Genomic DNA, 15,702 nt, shown 5'->3' with positions numbered 1-15,702 from the left:
GTCCTGACTATATCAAATTCAATTCAATTTCCCCCTTATTCACTAGTATCACTCTAATTACTCTCCCCGGTCGTAGAAGGAGTAACTGGTGGCGAAACACTAACAGCTGTAATTGGATCGTATCAGCCGGTGAATTGGCCTCGACATTGAGGATGTTGACGGCAACAGAAGGAGATGGCTGCTTGTTTAAATAAGCCGTGGCCAGGAGGCGGCTAGCAGCCGGGCTAACCGCTCTCTGCTCCTCCTCCTCCTCTCCTCGCTGGGTTTCCTGCAGGACAGGTTGGACCGGACTGACAGGTAGCTGCTGCTGAATCCTGACTGACGACCAATAGACAGGCCCGGGCCACAGCTCCACCCCCCTGAGGACAGACAGCTCGACTGAAGACCTGTGGGCCTCTCACTCTCGCCTGCTCGGGGGAACCTGGAGACAGATGTGAAGCTCGGATCCCCCCCCCCCCCTCGCCGCTGGACGGACAGCCAGGCCAGTCTGGGTCCCAGTTCCATTTACTCCACGAGAAAGACGGGGAGTTTTCTGAGGAAGCTTTGAAGCAAATGGAGATGACATGTTGCTGTGCCTCAACACACACACACACACACTCACACTCACACACACACACACACACACACACACACACACACACACCAATAATGAGCTAATCGCAGCATATTAGGTCCAAAGCGGCTAATTACGTATATGAGCTGTGATGAGATGGATATGGCTGCTCAGGAATGCAGCTGGACACTCTTAGCACGCAGCTGCACACGTTAACGAAGGCCCCCAAGGTCACAGACTCCCAGAGGGGGGGGGGGTCATGGAGAAGCTGCAGGTAGATGGAGTCAGGTGGATGCTGCACCTACATCTAATATCACAGGGGAGCGAAAAGCAAAACGTCTCCTCATTGTACCCTGTGTGTGTGTGTGTGTGTGTGTGTGTGTGTGTGTGCGCGTGTGTGTGTGTGTCTGTCTGGACATGGAGGCAGTGAAGGCCTCCTAGTTGACAGACTGGCAGTAGTAAGCGGTGAATACATTAGCACTGATTAGTCAAATGCTCCTGGGGGGGGTTTGTGGTCGTGACTGTGATCGAGCTCTGTCTGTCTGTCTGTCTGTCTGTCTGTCTGTCTGTCTGTCTGTCTGTCTCTCTCGGTGTGAGTGTTTGTCCTCGTCCCTCTCACCCGTCTCTTTGTCTACCTGTCGCTCTCACTTCCTGTTTCCCTCCGTTGCCCTTTTCTTCTTCTGATTTGTTACGTTTGAAACCCACAGTCCCCCCCCCTTCAGCTAAACATAGACCGTCCCCTGTGCATCCTGAAACTCTAAATTAAACCTACAACACAATCTAACACACAATGCTGTTTTCAACTACATTGTCAAATTAGCCGTCAGAATCTTTACGTTTGATTTGATGATGATAATGAAGACCATTTCATCTACATCCTGTTTTTTACACCTTCCTCTGAATGAAACCAAACACTAATGAGCTTCCATCAAAGGGGAAACATACAGGACATCACCATAATGCTTTTGTATTGATTTCTTTGTGTGTATCGGTTTATTTTTGTTTCTTTGAATGCACATGATGACAATCAAACGCACACGTCGTCTCACTAACGCCACCGACACGACAAACACGTAGACGCGGCTTCAAAGCCTCACGAACACTGAGCCACTCGACCCTGGGGGGGGGGGGGGGGGGGCATTCTCTCTCATCACAGTGACATCGTGAAATCCTTAATGATCACATTTGAATATGAAAAAAAAACTTATTTTTCTATTTCTCTTACACACACTACACACTAACTGTACAGACAAATACACACACACACACACACACACACACACACACAGACACACACAGACACACACTCCTCTCTATTGGATTCCTGAGCTGCGAAGGAGACAGATGGTCGCCATGGCAACTATCTTTGCGCGCAGCTCGGAATGTGTTTCTGTGGTGGCGCATCCGCTCCTACCCCCGGACCGTCCGCAGGTCTGCCCTCGTGCAGCCGAGAGAGAAGGGAAGCATGTGTGCTGCACGGGGGGGGGGGGCACAGGAGATTAGAATCAACGGGGGGCCCGGAGCTGCAGGTGAAGATGAACCATGAGGTGGCTACTGGTTCAACTGGGAGTTCTAGCTCAGTCCACACAGAAGCCAAGATGCAGACGTGCGGAATCCTTCTGATCAAAAGGTAAATACGTAGATTCACACTCGCTCCAGAGCTTCAGGTGTAATAACAGATATGAATAACAATGAGCAGATATTGAACGTGTGCACTGGCAGACACATCGAGGGGGTGGGAGGCTGATTCAAGAGATAAGAGGAGTGAATATCACATTCCTCATGTGCACGGTTTATCTTATCTACAAAACAACACTTAGATGTCTCCGGTATAAAAGCACCCAGCAGGACTCAGGATCAGTATCCACACCTATAGTCCCGCTGCTCGCTGTAAAGCAGGTTGAGCGCTAACATCAGTAGAAAAGCTTTCACTCCATAATGTACGGAGGACGGCTGGAGGCGGATTGTACAAGCGAACCTCACAAATTATTCACAAACCATATTTACGCCCCCTGCAAAATCTCTTTGTGGGCTCGTAACGATCAGCTGATACCTGACTTCCTTCCTGGCAGCAGAGAGCGATCCGATGATTACGTCACCGCCCCCCCGCTGCGACCGGTGCCAGCGAGTCCTTGTTAAGAGCTAAGATGTCCATCTGTCCACCTGGGAGGTCGTGAGACGTCACGCCTGAGAACTCTCTCCCTCTCTTTGTCCCCGGCCCTCCTGGTGCAGACAGCGGGCTCCTGTTTGTGATCATCTGTTGTGCTGCCTCCTCCCCGTGCAGCAGAGATTACCACTCCCACCCCCGAAATGTCACATCTGCAGCAGCTTATAGCCGCTCGGCGCAAACCGGTAGATTATTCCAAAGTCGGCTTCACGGGAGTGACGCGAAAGAAAGCGACAGTTTTTTTCCATCCTGTGAGATTTCCAACATGCATGTAAATCCAGGTGCTATAGCTCAAGGTTTCATCCCACGGTTCTACAAAGTATTTAGACTTATCTGCTATATACTCGAATACAGATCACCTGCTTAGAGCTCCCATTGAGCAGAGACTCAGCAGAGGAGGCTGACAGATGGAGAAAGATGGTAGCACCCTGTCAACCATTTCCCTTCTAAGTTACCACACTTAAGCCCCTAACATTCCATCCCTGTTTCCCTCGAGTCTTCGTCCACCTCGGGGGGGGGGGGGCTCGTTGACACTCAAGCCAACGAGCCGGGTCAGGAAGCTTACGCTGCGTTTCTCAGCAGCAACAGGAAGAGGAGAGGCAAGATGAGAGGGCAGATATACCAGAACCAAATCTCAGCAGAGCGCTATCCTCGAGTGACCCTTGTTACTGTCCTCCCTCCGGTGAGAGGAGGGGCTGGACAGGGACGGATATACAGGGGGGTGGGGGGGAAATCTGGACTGTCCGCGGGATTACAGAGCGACCGCCGACCGTGAACCGAAAACGGCAGCGCCACCGAAACAGGCTCTGCTGCCCGGGATCTGAGCGGAGTTGGGAGGGAGAGGGAGGAGGAGTAGAGCGAGGGAGAGGGAGGAGGACATGATGGTGGACACAGTGGGAACCAGCTACTCCTTTAATGACCTTAGCAATGTTTTCATCTTCACAGCAGCCTGCACCATAACTGTCCAAACCGATAAATGATCCTCATCGCCGTATGTACGGGTGTGTGCTCTCTCTCTCTCTCTCTCTCTCTCTCTCTCTCCGACAGGAACCGGCCAGCGAGGAACCGACATGCAGAAAGGCAACACAGCGGAATGAGGGATGAGCCGGCCAAAAACTTACCAGGGCAGAATGTGTCCAGGTCTGGATTCTTGGCAGTGGTGCAGGTGTGTGTAGGGGAGCCAAGCTCTGATTGAGGAATGCGCGGGCTCTCCACAAACTTTGCTTTCCGCAGAGGGGCTGGGAGCAGAAAGCACACACACACACATAGAGAGGGAGACAACATGCACACACACACAGACACACACACAGATCAGGGAGATGGAAGAAAGAGAGGAGTGACAGGCACAGGGACAGAGAGGGAGGAAGACAGTGAGTATGAACTTGAAGCAGCACACTGATAAAATGAAGACATCCGCTAAAGCTCTCTGAGGCAGGTTTGTATTCGTCTGGGGTCAAATAGAGCTAAAGCAGGAGCAGACAAGCACAGTGGCAAGTCGGGTACTGAGCTGAAGCGAAACATCTAAACCAGAAGTAGCTCAATGCACCAACTGGAAATATAGTTTCAGAAAACTGAAAAGATGCAGAGAATTAGAGATGTTCCTATTCCTGTGTCGGACCAAACCAATACCACGTCTTTATAGTAAATGAGTTTAACCAAGATTAAACTGACATTTTCTTCTTCTCATCCACTTCTTTGTTGCTCAATCATTGCTGAATCTCAAAGTATTTTATGAATCATCACACGAAACAGCACAAAGACTTCACCAAGCCCAAAAAGGAAAACAGGAAACCAATCGTTTTAAACTTTGCGATAAATCCGACTAAGACACACCCTCAAAGGAAGAGAGGTAACTGACAAACTTTTTAAGTTTATTCTATCTCTGTAGAAAATAAAATAAGTTCTAAGACATTCATTCTTTGTATACATTTGTTTTTCCAAGGGTTTTAACATGAGCAAGGTCGTACAGCAATAATACTGATCACTTCCATACAGGATTTCACACAGCTTCAAATACATGGTTATTTCGGTAAATGCACTGGCATCCGATCGGCACCAGGTATCGGGATCGATGCCCGGAAGGTGAAAGTGGCATCGGAACATCTCTGCAGAGAAAACGCCCGCTGTGTCTGCTCCTCCAATGTCACGATCACACCGAGGATGCAAATGAGATCCGTTTTGGGAATGTCCTCACGCCCCGAGTCGAGCGCAAAGTCTGAGACATCAAACGAGCCCCTTCACCACCAAGTTCACAGCGACAGGGGGGGGGGAGGGAAGGAGCCATTGGTGCTGGATGTGACACGATCTTTTTCTGGGTTCTCGGGCACGACACAGGGATTCACAGCACTGTTTCCCACGCCAGCTTGTAGTCTGCATATGGTGAGTGCGAGCAGTGTGGCAGCAGCAGCAGTAAAGTGACAGGAGTCTTCTAGCCGACAATGTGCAAACATCCATTCAGTGTAATCCTGCAGGTTTTCTTATTGTAAAAATCACAGATTGTGCTTGAATTAAACGCAACACTAGTTTCTTTTATCTAATCTTTTCTTTCGTTTGTACTGCTGAGGATGTGGGACGAGCAGGAGCTCTGCATAATTTCTCCATAATGGACTAATCTGGTTGAATTAGGGTTTAAACTCGATTATGCACTATATGCTGCAAAGTGTTAACTATTCATACCGCGGGTGAGTGCACATGTCCAAAGCTATCGGCTGCAGCAACACGGCACTGGAGCAGGAGGAGCAGGAAGTCAGGAGGAGCATCTGAAACATGTGTATGAGCAACAACGACTAGAGAACAAGCACAGGCTGCTTAAGATCTGTGTTACAACTACTGCTTGTATATTGTGTGTGTGTGTAACGGTCTACACACTGTGTGTCTTAGTTTATCAAAGAGACATTAGATCAGACCAAACTGCAGCTGTACAGATTTTTAGCTTTATGAATAAAACACAACTTGAGTGTTTTTGATGTTGTGGCTGATCTACTCATTCTACGCCAGCGGTAATGTGATTTAAAACCCTACAAATGTTAAAACTTTCAATTACTTTCACTAATTCAATGGGTTTTGAACATATGTCAGTGATAGAACATCTCCACCCATAGGGGAACATGTAATCCTTCATTTTGTACCTGCACAGGACCACGGGCTGTGTTTTAATGATCTCAGCTCTCGGTCTGAGGAACATGGAGCGAGTGCGTTTAGGGCGTGTCCCAAATCCATTTGTGTTAGTTTTACTGCTGCAGGTGCATGGATCAGACTCCCGGTGTTGTAATTAATCATGTGTGTGTTTTGGGTAACACATAGAACTAAGGAATTGGAGCAACCCCCCTTCCCCTCTTCTCCTAAAGACCCCCGGTGTGTTTACCCCTCAGCTTGTTGTTATGATAGCAGCTCTGCAGCTGCCTATGGGTGCATGTGTTATCTCATTCATCTGAAAACACTGCACCACTGACTTCACCACCATCTGGTTTTTGTTTGGCAAAAGTGAAATTGCCTCCCACTGCTTAAAGACAGCAACGCAACACAACAATGATCCTGACCACAGCTCATTTTCAGACTAACACGCCTATGGGTGCTCAGAAGGTCGCAAGTATCATTTACTACTTGAACAATGACAGCGCTTGACAACTTTGTGCCGACAACTTTCAGCCACACAACCTCCACAGCTTCTTTTAAACCTTGACTTAAAACTTCTATCTTTCTGAAAGCGTCTGGCCAATGTCCTTGTCTAGTTTTGAATTTTATGGTTTTACCTCTGTTATGAAATAAACTTTATCAGTTATATTATTAATTGTCTGATACAGATGTGCTAGCTGCTTAGTGAGGTCGTACTGCACCGTCATGCTTAGAGCTACAAGTGAACATTCTAAAATGTTGATGTTTATAATGCTGGAATTGTCCTTGTGTAGCATGTTAGCCGAGAGTGTTGGTGTCCTTAGTTTTGCAGGCACTTGCTCACGAAACAAATTTGACAACATGAAACTTTGACCTGATGTCGGTGCTGGACTAACGTTTTTAAAACAATTCCCGCTGAGGGTATAAATGTCATTCAGTCAAAGTACCAAAAGACCAAGTGACAATTTCATCCCGAGAGACAAACTACTCCTGTGGCTGAAAGAAAAACACAGAAAATCTGTCAGAGATGAAACACTGACTAATAATATGATGCAAGCACCAGGTATTTTTGCAGCGCCCCACATTGCAATGTTTTCCAACCAAAATATTTCCTGGATCCAGATCGGCTCTAAAAAACTACTTTTCTTTGTTTCCTTGACTTTTTCTTTGTGTTTCCAACAAAACACAGAAATCTGTTGTCAAGATTTGAGACATTCTGCTCACTCACATAACACTCAGTCAAACAAACAACAACAAACTCCACTTGGCAAGGGCCAGAGAGTTCTGTATTGGAGCTGCGTGCATGCATGTGAAGTAGATGGGTGCACGTGACACACACACACGCACAGAAATAGTGTTAATACTCTATGTGCGTGTGTGTGTGGTCTGGAGAAGACTCTGGTAATCGACCACATCTTGGAAGGGAGCCAGCACAGATGCCACAGTGAGAAACTACAGCTGACAGCCAGGCGGACGAAGGGACCTGAGTTATCCACGACTGGATCCATCGCACTGACAGAAACCAGGAGGGAGAGGCACATGATGTATTCTGACATGGAACCCTTCTGTCCCTGCTTGAGAGGAATCCACATCAGGCCACTGAGAAGGTGGAAACATATGGTGGTCTGCATGGGCTGGCGATTCTTTAGTCCATCAAGTCATTCCTCTATTTACTCCCTTCACACCACAGCCCTGACTTATATCATTAAGCTGCTTTTGCACCTGCACTGGCAAGCTTGCAACAGCTTGCACAAGCTTGTAACCAGCTCCAAGGTGAGTGTGAAGGACTGAGCCTTCACGTGACTGTGTGTCTGCAAGGGCATCAGCCTAGAGATACTCATGTGTGTATATATATATATACATGCAGAATCTGAATTTACCTTTACTCTGCAGTTTTTAGACCCTTTTTTTTTTAAATTGTATTCCTCCTGCAGAATATCAATTTCTGGATGAACCTACGGTGGATGGGAGATTACCTTTCCTTTTGTGTTTGCCTCCCTGATCTCACCTCTATAAAATGGTGAAGTGACACTGTCTATTGGAGTAAATCCCCTCTGTGGCACCGGCTCCAGCAGACTAAATCCCAGGGACTTCTCTCCTCTGCTGTTGTCACCGTGTGCCAGGCTGAGGATGGGTGACAGTGTGATGGATGGCAGCAGGCAAATCAACTCCTCTAATGAGCTTATGAATAAATATCTCTAGTCCGGGGTGTGCAGATGCACATGGCCGTGAAATAGATATTTGTTAAATGTGCTGGATGTGAGGGTGTGAATATGAATATGCATGTGGCGTGTATGGAAGTGTACATGTGAGATTAGAGCGAGAGGGGGGAGGCGATGCGGAGAGAGACTGGTGTCAATAAATGGGGCTACACAACAATGTGAACATTTTAAAAGAGCTGATCTCTATTCCCAAGATTGTCAAGCCAGCGCACACACACACAGACACACACACACAATGCCTTTGGTGAAAATATCAACAAGCCCTAAGTCAATATTGTGATTCAAATTCATGTGGCGTTGTGCATCTGAAAGAGCGAAGCTTCTTTTCAACGTGACAGTCCCCTCAGACTCAACCTGGGCTCTCGAGAAACACCTGACAAGATGTGAATATGAATCAGAAACTCTCATTTGCTTCAGATAAGAGGCCGATGAGCAAGAGCAGAGACACACTTCCACATGATGCAGTATCGTCTGCAGCGTCTCAGTTACATGTCACCTCGGGCACATGCTCAGACAAAGACATGTGCCCCACACGTGCGCACACTAACACACACACAACCACACACATATATATAGAACAATAATGTGGGTGTGGACGTGCACGTTGCCCAGCTGTCTGCACACAGCTCTACAGAAACCAACCACGCTGCCCCCGTGGCTATGGCAACACCGGAGCACGGGGAAAAAGACGCGTCCTGTCCACTCGTCTGAGGCGGCGGCAACAAACGCCGGAAGACGGAGATTCCACCGAGACCGGAAGCTTCAAGGGTCCCCGCGCATTTGCTGAGATATAATCAAACAGCTTGTCGGTGTGGACAGTTCTCGGCTGCTTCACGGGACCTGGGTCCTCCCCCCCCCCCCCCCCCCCCCCCCCCCCCCCCCCGTCCTCGCTAGTCAGAAAATTCAGCTCAGGAAGACGCTGGGGACGACACTTTGACATTTGAAGCTGTTAAACCCACTTTAGCAAGTTTCCTTAAAAAATGTGAGGACAACAAAGACGCCTTTACAGTTATTTTACATATGTTCGAGTTCCTGCATTTAGAATATATCCCCCAATAGAGCTGGAAGATCTGGTTCAATCATTATCACATCACTGTAAAATACTTTATTCAACATATAGGATATAAGACAGGGAAACTGATGCTCAAATGAGACGTAGTTTTGAGCCGAATTATTAATTTAGAACATAAAACAGCTGATTTATTAAAATCTTCAAGATCAAGACTATAAATTGTATTTAGAGGTGGAAAACCCTGCCTCCTCCATGTGAATAGAAGTCAAACGTCAAAGTATACATTCAATTTTAGGTAGTCCTCGTCTTTGTCCGAATCTTTGTCCCCTGATCACTACTGGGCTGACTGGTTTTAAATGTCACACAAGATGGTGTCCTTCATTTCCAGAATATTCTATGATAATCTATGATCAAGACTTTGTTTCAGGGACAAACAATAAAAAAAGATATGGATAATATAATATTCACCATGTAAATGCTGAATTTATTCTGAATGAATCCAACAAACAAACAAACTATGGTAAATAACAACATGACCTCCTCAACAAAGGTAAACATGTTTTTGATCACGTGTCGTCTGTGAAAAGGTCAAGCAGGACTTTGAATTCAATCTTCTCCACAACAAAGCAGGTTGTCTCCACACGGAGGCTTGTGAATTCAAAAGAGATGCACGTACAAAAGATTTAGTCAATTCAATAATAACCCTTCTAATCTTCTGTGACTCATTTGATGCATTTTCCCATGAATAAAATCACACAGATGTTGCTGATAAACAGTCGGGGGCTTAGCACTGAACCTGCTGTTTCATATGAATTCCACCTGTTTTATAATGTCTGACCCAGAGGCTTGTTCCCAGCGTGTGGACAGTTATCCGGCTCAGGGAGCTCAGGGGATTTTCCTGCGCTCGTCTCGTTTGACTTGTTGAACAAAACAATGCAGATGTGCAACACAGCGAGTCGTCTCAGTCCCGGCCTCAAAACACAGGCTGCTGACACTCAGCAGCAAGTGTAAGTCCATTAGCTTGGCTGCCTCTGCCTCCTTTTGTGCATGCGTGCGAGTGTCTGCGTAGGAGTGTGTATCCATCATTACAGCCCTGGGAGGATTAGCCAGGCAAGGTGAAGCACAGGCAGAATTTTAAGAAGGCGGAAGGAGGAGCTGATGTTCTAAGAACCTTCATTAGACGAGCTCTCCCTCGCCCCGAAAAGACGCTAATTCAGCATTTCACGTAACCTCATTGAGCTCGGATGCTGCTCACCAGTGATATCAAAGCTGCATCAACAAATGAGCAGGATAATGTGGAGGCCCTGAATGGAGGCGCGGGGGGTGGGGATGTTGTCGTCGGAGCTGTTTATCCACCAGAAGCACAGGGATTCTTCACAAAGCGTGGATCTGCATACAGAAGCACGGCCTCCGACTGAAATGTGTTTGGGTTTCAAAAGATTTGGAATCAGAGTTAGCTTCTGCTCACACGGGGCTTACAGAGCGGCTCCTCAAGTTACGACTGAAGTTGGACCCAAAGCACATGAGGAACATCCTCAATCAACAGTTCAGGATTTTTGTACATTTATAGCATTTTTAAATGTTATTTATCAAGTATATATGTTTTTTTTACAATCATTATTCAAGAGGGTGGTCTTTCAGGACTTATTGATTATCATATTTTTAAATGCTTTCACTCAAATAGCTTTCTTTGTTGGACAGATTTCCAGCTCGCCAGCTTCAGCTCTTCTCCTCGCACTCAGGCTGATTCTGTTAATCAAAATTCCCCAACTAATAAAATGCCAGGTGTTGACAAATGAACTGTCCCGCTTTAATTCTATGAGACCCCAGTACGGGCGGTTACTTTAACTGGGTTTCCAGCAGAAGCAACAAGGAGAAGAGCTGAAGCAGAAGATAGCTGACACGTTAAAGTTAAAGCATTACAAAATCTGACCGTGAAATTTACAAGGCCTGCTCTGAAACTCAAAGACCACACTCTTGTATAAAGAGAAGGAATAAAAACCCAGTGTGGCGTTTTATTAAAATTCACCACACCGAACCTTTTACTTGCTCCGAGCTGCTTTATTTTTTACCGTCACATCTCCTGGTCCCTGTCGTGTGTTTCCCCTTCACGTCCTCGCTGAAAGCTCTGTGGCCGGCTGTCTACTCTGGTGAACAATCCCTTCATTCTTGAAGGACTCCGGCCATTATGTCTCCGCCGTAGCAGCTCTGCAGCAACTGTTAACTTCCTTTTCACATGGTTCTGATCCTTCTGTGACAGAATGACACGGAGGCCTGACTCCGAACTTATCACACGCCCCCCCCACCACCTCCCCTCCTCAGCATGGGGCCACAGAGGCCGGCTCTCCTGAGGTCCGGGGGGATACACCAGCAGAGCTATGAAGTTAAATGTGACACCACTTTAACAGAGGGAAAGTAGCGTAATTGCCAAGGACACAGCGGTCTAATAATAGCCGGGCTGCGTTGACCTCTGTCCCCGGTGGAGATATTTTTAACCTGCAGGCTGCACATACCCCCGGCGACCACGCCCTCGTCATTGAGAAAAACCAGGACGAGCTTTGAGTTTCCTCTGTTGCTTTTCAATTAAGGAATTCAATTAAAGCAAGTCCATAACAGAGGGGAAGCTCCACATGACTGAGTTTTAAAGCTTCCAATCAAGCTTCTGATTAAGATGTTGAGATCATCTGCTGCTATATTTAGCAGGACATGAAATGAACAGCAAAGTCGCCGCCGCCCCTGAATTCCTCTCATGTCTGACAAACGCACTAATCAATGGTTGCTCTTATGCAACCCGGCAGACGCACAGTAGTTAGCAGACCGACTGCAGACGCTCAAAGTCAGAGCCGTGATCCAGACAAGTGCCTCATCGCGGTTCAGCGCCCTGAAATGACTGAGCAAATAAGTTAACGGCAGACAGACAAGTGGTGAATGCTAATGCAGAGGCTGGTGTCCTTGTGCTGCTGTCTGGAAGGGGTTGGGATATGCATGGACACGCGTACAAACACACACACACACACAACCACACACTTCTTCTTAAGGCCCCTATGTTTGCGTATCTCGCAGGAAAAACGTTTGCTCAGCTCTCCACCGCCAGCATTCACAGAAAGCAGTGAGGTGGTGTATGTAACCCACTGCTCTGTTTTGTAAGCAAATCATTATCACGGCTATTAATAGCACACTGCGGGTTTCTCTTTCCCACTTTTTTTCCCCAGACGGTGCTGCTGAAGATCCAGGTAAAACCAAACTTTATTTATAAAGCAGCTCTCATGAAAAGATCGATATCCCTCCGCTAAGCCCCGTTAAATTCAATGCAGACACACAATTACAAACACTCATATCAGAAATCATAAAAGTCCAAACAGTATTTTGTCTGAGAACTAACAGACGAACAAACAAATGCCAATGAAAACCAGGCGGAGTTAAAAAAGATGGGGTTTCTTATTTAAAAATATAAGACAGAGCAACTTCTTCTATTCTAGGATCAATTGGAAAAGCTATTTCACAAAAGCGCAGCCTCTCCAGTATAAGAGAAGCGGGGATGATATAAGGGTGGTAGCTTGTTTCAAGATAAAACAAACTATAAGAACCAGTTCAGCCAGTACAGAGTCACTAGCTGTGGCTTAATGTGATCTTTTCTCTTAACATTTGTTAAAGCTGCAGGAGAAGCGGTTATCTACGTCCCCACAGCTAAAGACTCTTGATATTATTATTATAGCAAATTGAAATTAAAATTAAGATTCAGCTCCCCGAGACTGAAATCGCTCTTAAATCCCTGAATCTTGGGCTGACGGCTGAATATCTATTCAAGTTCACAAGTTCATCTCTTTCAACCGAGTCCTACGTGAAGAAAGTCTTCTCCTCCTTTAACTCTGGAGTTTGCTCGGCCTCTGGGAATTTGTCTGGTTACAGAATTGGTTTTAAATATTAAACAGTGTATCGTCGGCATAACAGTTTAAGAACACTGATCACAGTACCAGGAGGTATCATGTGTAAAAGACAGTGGGCTGAGAAGAGTTCCTTGAGGAACACCAAAGTCAACATCACCAAAAAAAGTATGTTAAGTCAACGAAGTGTCACAGAAACTTGTCAAACACTAACTCCTTGTTTGCATCAACAAACAGTCTCAGTTTCTGAAGCGGCTATTTCTGTGCTGTGGCTTGTTTGAAAACTATTCATAAACTTTTGTAATATGCTGCTGTCAGCGAGACGACTGGGCATGTGGGTGAAACAGCTTCCTTCAGAGGTCTACAAGGAGAGGGAGATAACAGATGTGTCTATAATTGTACGGTCAGCCCTTGAATGGGTAACGTTTCTTCAGCAGATGGTATACGGGAGCTGCTTTGAGAGGCTTCGGGGGAAACAGGCCTAATTGCAGGTCGTTACCTGGCACAAACACTAGAAGCTGACTTAATAGAGCTCGGTCCTGGGGGGGGTCGAGAACACAAGAGGGTGACTTCATCTTGCTAATGGCGGCACTGACTGCAATTTCCCTCATCATAATAAGAGACGCTAACTCTAGATCCCGGGGAGTTTTTACCCAAGTCGAGCCATATTGCCTCTCTCATAGACTTATTTCGGATTATATTGAAAATGGCGCCTCAGTTCCGAATTCACGGGGAACACGACACCCTCCCACGAGTTCAGGGCGACCCCGGCGTGCGGCTCATCATTAGATTCTTCTTGTATGTGCAGGGTTTAGAAGGACAGAGGTGTCACCGGTGTGTGATTTACAGCCGGGGCGTCTCGCATAGAGCGGCGTGTAGCCACCTGTCAATAGAGCCGCTAAGTGGACAGCTTCGGCAATCAGGTTTCACCGGTGAAACACAAAACTCAGATGCCGCACTGTCACTACATCCCATAATTAAGACCATATTCATTTTCAGACCCACTCAAGATAAGTCCAATGGCGTTTGTTCCGTGGGAGGCTGCATGTCAAATGCTCCGACATATTTATTTCATAACTTATCTGACGCTCACAGGCCATTAGTCTGACACCGGCTCACAGGGATTGAAGGGAAGGGGAAATTGAGCAATTACATAAATCAATATCACTCTGAAGCGCAGCAAAAGGTACGCAAGGTCTATTTGGCGGATTTTCAGGGGAAAGTGGGCGAGAACGATTGAGAAGCTTTGAGTGATTTGTGTTAAACATAATATCTGTGAACTCGCCGGCGAGGACGTGGGCCACAACTCGGGCAGAAGCGGAAACGCTGAGATGAAAAGTAACCTTGGGAAAGACACGGTATCGCATATCCTCTCTGACAAAGGAGCCCATTGCGAACTGTCTCAAAGACTCGTCGGCGCCTGTTGAATAGCTGTAACTATCTTCTTCAGACATAACAACTTCTCGCATTAAATGTCCAGAAAGACAGGGAGAGGACAATCCTGTGGACGGACGCTCTCCATCATCACGGACGAGCCTTCGCCATCAGAGGCAGAACAAACCCCTCGACCCAGGAAACGCTCACAAACACAATCACGCCTCTTTAACCACCCTGAAATCTGAGTCCTTTGTGTCACTGGCCGACTCGTCCTCAATGACAGCTGACAGGCTCGGCTCATCAAACCACTCTCCAGGTGGTGACGCTAAGTGGTGCGAACGCCGACTGTGGGCGCCTCATCAAAACCCATTCACCTGAGACCGGCGCTGGCAGCTGCTGATGAGGTGCTTGTGTTTTGCTGGCAGATAGTGTTATTGAGACATTTTGTTCTGTTCACACACCAGCTAGCGGTCCCCTGGGACGAGGCAGGGAGGCAGGGAGCCCGCGGCACCGGGGCTGGAAGGAGGAACCACATCTCGGCACATGACGCGGTGATTCTGGTTCACAACAACAAGCTGCTGCTGCCTGCACGGTGTGAGGGGGGGGGGGACTCTCCCCAACAACCCGTTTATGCAACCGTATGGTAGATATGAGGCTGTGCTCTGGAAAGAAAAGTGAGACGCACAATAACAAGAACAAGCACCATTAGCCACCCACACCTTGTGCTTGGACACACACACACACACACACACACACACACACACACACACACTCTCAAAGACAATTGAATGCTCACCCACGCTGACGCATGAAACAGACCAGCTCGCCACGAAAAATAGCACTTGGCGTTGTGGTTGATTCACAGGTCCTCGAGCCTACACTGTCATCACAGTGCAGCCCTTTGACAGATGCATCGTTTCAGGGAGAGAAATCACTTTCCTGCACTCCTCCCTCCCGTCAGCCCCGCGTCCGCATGAACGTCATTCGATACGGCGACTGGTACCGCCGCCCCGGCTGCGGGATCAGCCAGCGCACGGAACCAGGAGCCAGCTCGGGCCGGGCAGAGGTTGAGCAGCAGGTGACAAGGGGAGGAACGGTTTCTCAGGCACAAATGGAGGAATGGAACAAGCAAAAGAGGGTGTGGCGGTGCTCACCATTCTCAAACCAGATCTGGCATTCCTGAAGGCTGGAGTACGGCACCCGCTCCCCACCTTCCCCCTCCAGCGACACGAGCAGTCCTTCCTCCCTGAGCGACGACCAGCTCATCAAAATCAAGAGGAGAAAAAACGGGAGGAAGAGGAGGAACGTCTGCAGCGGAGCAGGGGAGGATGAGTGCGGAGGTGCAGATGCTCTCCTCCTCTCCAGTTCCTCCT

At 47.5% G+C, this 15,702-nt stretch overlaps 1 protein-coding gene across 4 annotated transcripts in view; it reads right to left on the bottom strand.

Moving 5' to 3' along the window:
* The window catches only part of tanc2b (tetratricopeptide repeat, ankyrin repeat and coiled-coil containing 2b), a 116,667-nt gene that overhangs the window by 37,551 nt on the left and 63,414 nt on the right, over positions 1-15,702 (bottom strand). For 3 of the 4 annotated variants that reach the window (XM_062413844.1, XM_062413845.1, XM_062413847.1), the window contains one exon: positions 3,842-3,958. The exons of the other annotated variant lie outside the window; for it this stretch is intronic. In XM_062413844.1, coding sequence (XP_062269828.1) covers positions 3,842-3,958 — 117 coding nt within the window. The remainder of the gene's footprint in view (positions 1-3,841; positions 3,959-15,702) is intronic. 4 annotated transcript variants of the gene reach the window in all.

The sequence above is a fragment of the Platichthys flesus genome, chromosome 20 (genome assembly GCF_949316205.1).
Source record: "Platichthys flesus chromosome 20, fPlaFle2.1, whole genome shotgun sequence".
NCBI lineage: Eukaryota > Metazoa > Chordata > Actinopteri > Pleuronectiformes > Pleuronectidae > Platichthys > Platichthys flesus.
This window is presented reverse-complemented; position numbering and strand designations above follow the sequence as displayed.